Raw genomic sequence first — 10,000 nt, 5'->3', positions numbered from 1 at the left:
CCAACGCCAAAACTTCCTTCAAGATTTATAGCATTTCTGCGGCAACATGTTAGATCTTGGCGTCTTTTACCTCGAAATATATAATAAATGTTCCTGGTCTGGAAAAAAGAATTAACTGACTGCATCCAAATGAGAAATGACCGATCGTTCAGATGAAAGAAACGGCTCAGAATGGTCGACAAGTGGCGTACATACAAACAACTCAGAAAGATATTTCTCTCATTTTCAAGTCAAATTATCAATTGAAAAATTGAAAACTGATAAGTAATCATTGAATGAAGTAAATATGTGCAGTGGTATGAAAGGTGGAAAGGCCGGTTCCACTTGTGAAATAGATTTGTCTGCGGTCAATAGTTCACTAATTAATTTGCTTTAATAGTGTTGTGGAATCATTTTTTTCGTTTCGCTCTATCTTGATCTATTGGATTTATATACTCCCAGTTGAATACAGTAAATATGTACCACGGTTGGTATCTGTAAAAACATACCTGGCCGGACAATCTCGATGGCCGTAAGTCTTGCGGTAGCTCCGTTGGGTAGTTCAAGCTCACCGTCATTATCTTTCATTTTTTTTCGTAGAGCATGAATGGGTTCGGAACTGACACCTGGGCCGAGTTTTAGTATAACCTCAACATTTGATTTACCATTTGACATGCACCTACAATGGCAGGAAGACATTTATTTAGCTACGCTCAAAACTGTTACCAAATTAAAGGGAAAGCAATTCTTTTCGAGTAGTCCTATTCTGAATAGGTTAACATGGCACTTCGGACGTCAGCTGCCTTAACGAACATTCCTTGCATTTACATGGAATACTTTTAATGAGGTCAACTAAAGAATGCTTCAGTTCCACTTTGTTTCTTGTTTGGTCCACTGTTACATCAGTTCTTAAACTCGATAGTTTAAGAATCAAACTGATCCGGCTCAACAAATCTTACCTGATTGTATTCACTATAGGCATTACCAAGACTTTTCGTTTCTCGAAAAAATGAGTGATCTGAAAAAGAAGACAGACCGAAACGTTGCCACTAAGTAAGTAAAATATTCACTATAATAACCAACCAAACGGACATTGTAAGACAGGATTCAATCTACACGGTCTTTTATTTTCAGTAGCTCTTGACGTCTACATGGTAAAGAAATGTTTTTGTTATATTAAAGAAGTTTAAAGTTTTTCCCTCCAAAGCAAACGCTAGTTCATAGTTATATGACACTCACTGGTACATTTTCCTCCTGCAATTAAACAAAATATAACAAACGAGTTAAGTATTTAAAAGTGACTGATTTTTTAACGAAAGAAATTACATTTTTAACATCTTTTTTTAATAGCAGAAGACGGAACTATTGCTGAGAGCTTACATTAATTTGAATGGTCGCATTTTAGGATTATTTATACAGGCTCAACAGCCGACACCAGATTATATGATACTGGGAAAAAATGAGTCGTGGCCAAACAAGAATGAGAGCTGACAACGTACACTGTGATGCCGGAACGTTTGGCGAATGATAAGAGTACATTGTAAGGCTTAGTCTCAACTCCGATCTTAAAGGCAAAATCACTCCCTGTGTACCGATAGTTGAAAAAATTCGGTCTAAACTATAATCTTCTCAATTTAAGAATTTATTTGTTTTATTGGTCCGTTAAATTAAGAAGTTATGAAGGGTAACATAAGCTATTGCAGTAGGAAAAGTAATCTTAGAATACCATATTACAGTAATGTTACCTGTGAATATTGCCGCCAACAAAAGTACATAAAGCGAGACAGTGAATGCCATTACTTCGAAGCCTCTTCACTTGGAAATGTAAAGTCAATTAATTATAGCAGAATACTGTGATTAAGCAAAGAGATAGAGGTGAATTTCACGGAAGAGCATATAGGTTTCAACCGTTTACAAGGTTCCTTTTGATCATGGTCGAATGAGCTAATAACAATGAGTTAACTGTGGAATGGGTAATATGTAGAAAATAGATAAATGAGCAGTGAGTAATGTGTAAAGTGTAACGGGTAATGTTTAATTAGCAATGTAGATAATGTAAACAGACAGTAGAGTGTGGATAGACAAAGAAAAGTAGCTCATACCATGAACGTAAACCCTCGCTTTGGCGAGGGGAAATTATTAACAAGAATAAAAATGTTAATTCTATCGTTAGATTGTCATCGCAGCCTGTGTTCTCTATGATCCAAATTATTTTAAATAGTTCGCCTAACTGTCCAGTTGACATTGATTTATTGATTTCATAAGTTAAAAGTGACGTAAGTGTGGTTTCATTATTCAACACTTGATCTCACATGTCCTTTCTCTGAATTCTGCTAACATAGGTTTTTCCGGAAAATGAGTTTCAGCTAAAAATAGACTCAAATAGGGAGGCGAAAATCGCTAAAAACGCTCGCCTGGTAATTTTTGGTACGTATAGCGTGGATTTCGCGCTAGCTTTGCTCTTAGTGAACGGGTCTAGTTTAAAAAAATCGCAAAAAAAAAAAACATTGATTTTACAGTTACGGTAGTCGCTATAGACAATAACTGTTTTAGTCTTCAAGTTAAAACGTACATATCACCCAGATTTACAAAGAAAATTTATATGTCATGTAGTTACAGCGAGTTAGTCAATACACCCCGGTGGTTGGTACACAGAAGGATAGTGCTATAGTTGAAAGATTCTCGGGAAAATGGCCAATGGCCAAGAAGAGAATTACAAACCGTGTGCCTTTCAGGCAAGGATTCCACGATGTCTGGGGAGGCCATTAGCCAAAAGGGAATAGGCCGCTTTGAACCTCATTACGAAAGGAAGGCTAACTGCAAAGTTTTTATTAAGAAAAATGAGTTCATGTGAAAAGCTTTAAACTTAGCCTGGCTTTCATGACGAGGTTCACAACAACTCGGAAATGACCTGTTAAAAAATGTTTGTTCATTCTTCAATAGCTGTGTACCTTATGTCATGATCTGGCGCGTGTGAGTGGACGTTTGGCTGGTGTTGACTTTGCTTTGATACAAACCTCAGTGCTTTTTATATGTAAATGCAAACTAGTTAGTTTAAGATTAGATGTAAAAAGATGTGAGGCTTGTAAAGTGCTTTTTATATGTAAACACAAACTAGTTAGTATAAGATTAGCGGATGTAAAAAAATATGAGGTTTTTGTATACTGCTTTTTATATGTAAATGAAAACTAGTTAGTATAAGATTACATGTAAAAAGATGTGAGGTTTGTGTAGTGCTTTTTATATGTTAACACAAAATAGTTAGTATGAAGATTAGCTGATGTAAAAAGATGTGAGGTTTGTATAGTGCTTTTTATATGTAAATGAAAACCAGTTAGTAAAAGATTAGATGTAAAATGATGTGAGGTTTGTATAGTGCTTTTTATATGGAAATGCAAACTAGTTAGTATAAGATTAGATAGAAAAAAGGGACGTTTGTATAGTGCTTTTATATGGAAAAACAAACCAGTTAGTATAAGATTAGATGAAAAAAGATGTGAGGCTTGTAAAGTGCTTTTTATATGGAAATGCAAACTAGTTAGTATAAGATTAAATAAAAAAATGTGACGTTTGTATAGTGCTTTTTATATGGAAAAACAAACCAGTTAGTATAAGATTAGATGAAAAAAGATGTGAGGTTTGTATAGTGCTTTTTATATGGAAATGCACTAGTTAGTATAAAAACAAAGTCAACTGACTCCACCCTCATCACTTCCACTAAAAGACCTGTGAGATCACTTAGGACAAAACTGTAAAATGGTTCATTAGTTTCTACAGTTGATCGCTGCCTGATTACAGATGACAAGATAATTGGTTCAGCCGAATGGATTCAAAAGCGGTAGTATTATTTGCTTGTTTTTACCTCGCCGAGAAAAGGAATGTGACGGAGCACGTTATATTGGAACGTTGTTCAATCCCTTAAGACTTCATTGGTTTTATTTCGTCATATGAGATTGGGAAATACGCGATGGGTCACATTTTCATGATTTTCATGCTTATGTACATTAATGTGTTCACCTCACTATCGTTGACTAATAGAAAATGATGCACACGCCAAGGAAAGTAAACCTGTCGCAGACGAACTGACGCAAAAAGTATCGGGTGAGCGAGGGAACAAAAACAAGGGGGATTGGGGAGAGAGCCTCATCGTTTTGCTTTCCTTTTCGTCCACTCTTTCGCGTTTTCCTCGTATACTGAGAGCCTGGAACAAGCTAGGTGCAAACTAGAGGTGAGCTTGGGAACGTTTGTGTGCGAAAGCACTCTTGCCACTGCTTACAGCAGTCAGTGTAAGAAAAAATCCCTTAAACTGTTATATGGCGTCGTTTTATCCCGTGAGCTAACCTAGGACGATAAAAGATCGTGGAGGACTATCTGCCCCGGCCGCTCGCGGTTTGATGCGGCAGCCGTCGTAATGTTTCTAGTCTTTTTTGATAATTAAGGTATGCGTTCCTGAGGTTTTGCGTATTTTTTTAATATTATTTTAAATGGAAATTAAGGGACCACTGTAATTTACTCTTGCTGTAGTGGCTCCCCTGCCAGAGTGTGAAAGCAAAGCCCAATAAATAAAAAATAAAAATAAAGCAAGTACATAGGGGACTCGTGAAACGTTAGCAAAAAAGGTAATGACGGAGTCGTAGATTATCAATTTTGATTCATTTATTTGACACTATCATTACAATACAGTCGAAGCTCTCATAAGCGACCACCTCGAGAACTGGAAAAAGTGGTCGTAACTAGAGCTGGTCGCCTACGAGAATGCACTCTCGTAAGCGATCAATAGCTGAAACAATAGAAGCTGGTCACTCACCAGAGCTTTCAGCATAAAGCTCTCTACCTCGGTCTCAGGGTAACACTCTTGATCCAGCCGTAAATCATCTTCAATTCTAGATTCGAGATCTTTATCTACGCACGTTATTAGGCAGTGCTATATTACTGTAAATGTGATCACGAAGTGTATACTTTTATTAAAGAGTTGCCATAATACGTATCACAATCTTTGAGTGGTCGCTTACGAGAGCTTAAAAACAAAAGAAAAGACCAGTTGGTAATTCTCAAAAGTGGGAGCGGTCGCTTACGAGAGCTTTTGATTACAGAGTTTAAGTGACAATTCAAATGGGGTTTCACAATGGTGGTCGTAACTAGAGCTGGTCGCTTACGAGAGTGGTCGCAAGAAGAGCTTCAACTGTAGTAAAGTACGCTTAATACTTTTAGGAGAAAAGAAAAAGTAAGTAGAATAAGCTGCTTCATTTTAACAATTGCTAGAATAACCTGGTTAGAAGATCAGGATTCAAAATTAAAAGTTTAAAGTCGCTGCAGACGCATTTCTGCGTTGACCAGAATGTTAGGGGAAATTAAATCAGGAAGATCTAGTTTGAGCAAAAACATTAGCCAAGAAAATCTGGTTTTCCAGGGTTTCCTGACCAGCCTCGTTCCCTTCCCACATGATTGACTCAAATTGCTGCTTAATAATCAACATTAATTTGACATATGCATCTCATTAAAAGTATTAAAGTTTGGGTGTGTTCACTTTCTACCACCACTTGCAACATCTGGGGGAGCAGTATGGAGGGCAATAGCCTATCCCCTGATTTCTAGTACAGGCGACGGGGCATTGTGCGGTTTGAGTCGTCGTCACTTGAGAGCAGCAGTATGGATCGCAACCTGCTGGACACTGAGCTGCTCTCAGACACTGTTGTGGGCATTGGGTTGTTGGCACACTTTGGCTTGGGGCTTGAGTTTGTGTCGCACACTGGCTTGGACACTGAGTCGCTGTTTGCGTCGCACACTGAATTGGACACTGAGTGGTAGTCGCACACTGAATTGGGCATTGAGCGGTAGTCGCACACTGGGGTTGGCAACCTGTCGCACCAAAAATTTGTAAGCATTAGCCTAGTGAATTAATGAAACATTTTTACATGGATCTTTTCAAACACGAAATAATTCGAAACACTTAGTTCATCTGGCAGTGGTCCAATCAATTAGAAATTTCTGACATCAGTTTTGATCCATACCCATAGCTTTTCGATGGATTCCTTAATTCCCTAATTCCCCTCAATATTTTTGCCAGTCCTCCTTTGCAAATTTCTTAGAAGCCGCATAATTTCAAGGATATCTTATTTTCTTGATTTTGTTCTTTCACACTTAGTTCATAAGTGGGTGTTTTACTTTATGCATACATTATCACATACGCTGGATTCAATACTCTACGAAAATATCTAATGATAGATACTAAGCTCGAGAAACGGTGACCGACGGGGTATTCAAAAGAGTTTTACACGAGGAGGCTCCGCCTGAGGTCTTAAATCTTACTCTTTTATAAACCATTCTTGAAAGTAAAGGTAACCCTTTTATAGACGCTCCATAGAAAATGGCACCCCTTTTGGGGCCTACAGTCCGGCACAGTTATCAAATTTGATAACCGCGTGACGTCACAACATGGCGCCAGCCCAGAGCTCGGTGAGTTTTCGGAGAGCGTTCAATTGTTTCGGTAATTTTTCGGTTGTGTTCGCGTTCCATACCCAGAATTTCAGGCGTGAACATCGATAGAGCAATAAACTTCAAGGCCCTGCAAAAATGGTGACCATCGGGAAAGAATTATGCGAGATCTTCCCTTGCGATTTGAAGAGGTGGTACGAAATGACAATCCCTTTCAGGTATGTTAATTGTCTTTGCCATCAATTTTAAGGTAGTTGTAGATTTTTGTGGTACACTAAGAAAAAATGTCGTGCTCTTTATTATTATATCTTTCGATTCAACACTTATTTGTCGGAGGGCATGCCTACAGAACTAGAAAGACTGCATAGTTTTAAATTCCTACCGTAAATGACAGTTTTCCCTACCCTTTTCTATATTTCGGCTCGTGAAATCCCTACACTTTTATATACCTCTGGCGTGAAAAAGCCTTTCGGGCGAAGCATCCCCGCGTAGTCCATTATAGAGGGTAACCCCCCCTCTCCTACTGGAATGGAAATGAAGAATTTTCAGTGAGAGGAGACTGCTCGCTTACTGAGAAAATGTCATTGATCCGTACGGTCTACTAGTTGACGTAGTCGATGGAAAGCATGAGAACTTTTGAATTCAGATCGTTCTTGATTTCATACAACTACTTACCATAGTATATGTTGATTTAAGCGGAAAAACACAGCTACTGAACAATTCACTGGACAAAATCTGCCAGAAACTTTTCGAGAGCTCGCTTTTGTGATCAAGGCTTGATCCAGTGGCCGCTAAGTGTCTACTTAATCCCACACTAGGATCTTTGTTATATAATATGGTAGTACAAAGGCATTTACTTATATAAGAAACACTGCTTTTATACATCCACATGGTCCAGTCAATGGTTCACAGCAGCTCACAGCGGCATAGTGCAACTTGATCTTCGTGTTTCCATAAGATGTAAATGTATCAGCCTCTTGTAGGGTACATTCACAGTTCAAGGGAGTAGCTTAAAAGTTCAACTTACCTTTAGGCTTCTTCTTTGGGCCAGTGTAAACTGATAAGAAAGAGGATATATGTTTTAACGATGGTTTACACCAACAACGTCAGCATGGGTATAAACGCAAGCAAAAACACAACATAGTTACATGTGTGATGGGCACAAGTACAAGGTGACGTAGTTAAACTATCTGTACATATGGGGGCAGTGGCTTCGAACATTAATTATTGGTTCCAAAACTGCACGAAAGTAGAGTATTTTAATTTATCGAATTCTATTTAGCGTGCTTGGGGTTGCAATTTCTTGAGCTATGCAATCGCAAAGGAAAAAATGATTCACTTTAATCTTGCATCAGTATGGCGTGCGTGTACTTAGGGGCTGTTTACATGGAGGGAGGAAGATTCTAGCACTAGGAAGATCCAAAGAGGGCGTTTGTTTTACATGCAGAAATTTCGGCCGAAATGGGTACCAAGTGGAGAAGGAAAACAAGAATAACTGTCGGCATTGAGTAGCTGAACGCCCGGCTGCCGCCATGTTTGTTCCTTGTGTCCCTAGTACTAGAATCTTCCCAGCGAAAGTAGTTTACTTGGTGCTAGGGATCTTCCTATCTCTTAGCTAGGAAGTTCCTATCTCTAGGAAGATCTCAGCGCAAGGGTCAAGAACAACTTTTTGCAGGTAAACTGGATAGCGAAAACATATGGCGCTAGGATGATCCACCCTCTAGGATCTTCCTCCTTCCATGCAAACAGCCCCTTAGAGAGCATTCACGTTCCTGCCTTTGCACCGAAACCAAACCACACTTAATTTTGGATAGTGAATTGTTACTTATGACACTTCACAAATTCACGAGCTCTGAAATTTATGAAACTTTCTAAACCAATATAAGTGAAAACGCAAAATATGTGTAAACTAATAGATAAGAGGGTTAGTTTCTAAAGAAAATGTGGCGCTGCAACGTTTTGTCATCTGTTGGCTAAGCTTCTTACTTCCTATTCGCTGTGAAGTGTGTGGAGGGAAAGGTGCTCTACATGTGTAATTAAAACGTCAAAATAATTATGTGGAATATAAATCATGAATAAAGTGAGCTAAATTATTTGTTCTCTAATTCAAGACCTTAGTAACAGTTTATTCGATCTGCTACCACCCCACCATCTTAAAATGATAACCAAATTTTTAAATAGATGCTCGAGACGACAGCATGTTCATATTTCTTTCCATCGTAAATAAGCGGCTAAACGTTTCAATGTTGTTTTGTAGCATCTTGTTACTCTAACAGCTTGGAGCGTTTAGCACCCCATGTTCTCCTGGACAAAAATATTTAGTTTTGCGTCGATGATTTTTTGTCAGAAAAACGTTTTCCAAAATATATAATAGCTCGATTCATACTGGAGACGGATCGTCGTCCCAGACGGTTGATCCGTCTCTGGTATAAATCGGGACAATTTTGCTACACAAAAATAATGTTGGAACGCTTATCCGGGACATGCCACTTTGGCCCTTACTTTCACACGTGAGTCCAGTGTGTTGAGGGGTGCAGATACAGCGGAAACCTTTAGGTTCATCGACGTCCATTTTACACGTTCCGCCATTGAGACATGGGTTCTTTGGTTGACAAGCTGGTAAAAAATAGTATTTCTTATATTTGACTTCATGAGTGGATTATACATGTACTCATACTGATAAACGAGCGAGAAAACCTTCGTCATAAAAGTACTAATCTCTGGGCCATCATGGGGAGGGGAGTGTGCAGTGGAGGGGTTAGAAAACCCACTGATAGGTTGAAACTTGATTAAAACCTTAATTCGCAATCACATTTTTTTGAGAATTTTCAGTATAGCACTTCCCCTGATCCTCCATAGTAAGCCATGCAGCTTAAACACCTTCCTTTGGCCAGCCCCACTTTCCTTAAATCCTGCATCCTGTATTTTTTTCCTAAATATAATACCGATGTGGTATGAAGCTGTTGGTATTTCGCTGTCTTGCTTTATTGCCTACAGACCTGCCGACATGTAATAATGTTCGACTTGGATCAGCCTTCTGTACTTTTTCGACTCTAGATAACTTAATTCAAGTACTTCCCAAACAAGTGTTTCCTAAAAAACCTGTCATAGAAAACAAAATGCAAAGAGCATCCATCAGTCGATCTGCCCGGTAAGGAAGTATTATAAACATGTGCCTTAACCATATATCAGCTGCCATTTCGCTCCAACTTATGCACCATCCAACATGTATACTCACCTTTCAAGTTAGGTTTTGGTACGTTTTTGGGAAGACCACCTCCTGTCGATCAAATCAGAGTAACAACCAAGTCATCAAATGCTATTTTATCTCGTGACATATCGGAAATTGATAAATACTCCATTATTATCGACAAATAGCTAACTGTTTTAAGTCTACATCTTGGTCCAGATGTTGACCGACGTAACGGCAATCGAATGTACAACTACATTGTGAATTCCAGAATTTTTCCAGAATTTTCCGAGGTGTGGTAGGAGAATGGTTGGCTGGCTGCAAAGATGGAGGTATAGACGGATGGATGGATGGATGGATGGATAGATTCACCGACGAAAGGACGGATGGAATGGT

The 10,000-nt window shown here is 38.7% G+C and overlaps 2 protein-coding genes across 2 annotated transcripts in view; both read right to left on the bottom strand.

Moving 5' to 3' along the window:
• Positions 1-5,422, bottom strand: part of LOC146467674 (uncharacterized) — a 17,684-nt gene extending 12,262 nt beyond the window's left edge. The window contains exons 1-5 of the mRNA XM_085125644.1: positions 5,401-5,422; positions 4,787-4,881; positions 1,219-1,233; positions 939-997; positions 489-658 (exon numbers count right to left, since the gene is read on the bottom strand). Of these exons, the coding sequence (XP_084981770.1) occupies positions 489-658; positions 939-997; positions 1,219-1,233; positions 4,787-4,881; positions 5,401-5,422 (361 nt within the window). The remainder of the gene's footprint in view (positions 1-488; positions 659-938; positions 998-1,218; positions 1,234-4,786; positions 4,882-5,400) is intronic.
• LOC146467673 (adhesion G-protein coupled receptor D1-like) overlaps positions 4,662-10,000 on the bottom strand; it is an 8,105-nt gene continuing 2,766 nt past the window's right edge. Inside the window, exons 6-9 of the mRNA XM_085125643.1 lie at positions 9,653-9,694; positions 8,917-9,030; positions 7,442-7,471; positions 4,662-5,838 (exon numbers count right to left, since the gene is read on the bottom strand). Coding sequence (XP_084981769.1) covers positions 5,510-5,838; positions 7,442-7,471; positions 8,917-9,030; positions 9,653-9,694 — 515 coding nt within the window. The 3' untranslated portion in view covers positions 4,662-5,509. The remainder of the gene's footprint in view (positions 5,839-7,441; positions 7,472-8,916; positions 9,031-9,652; positions 9,695-10,000) is intronic.

Source organism: Pavona decussata, unplaced genomic scaffold (genome assembly GCF_977016875.1).
Source record: "Pavona decussata unplaced genomic scaffold, jaPavDecu1.1 SCAFFOLD_134, whole genome shotgun sequence".
NCBI classification, from domain to species: Eukaryota; Metazoa; Cnidaria; class Anthozoa; order Scleractinia; family Agariciidae; genus Pavona; species Pavona decussata.
This window is presented reverse-complemented; position numbering and strand designations above follow the sequence as displayed.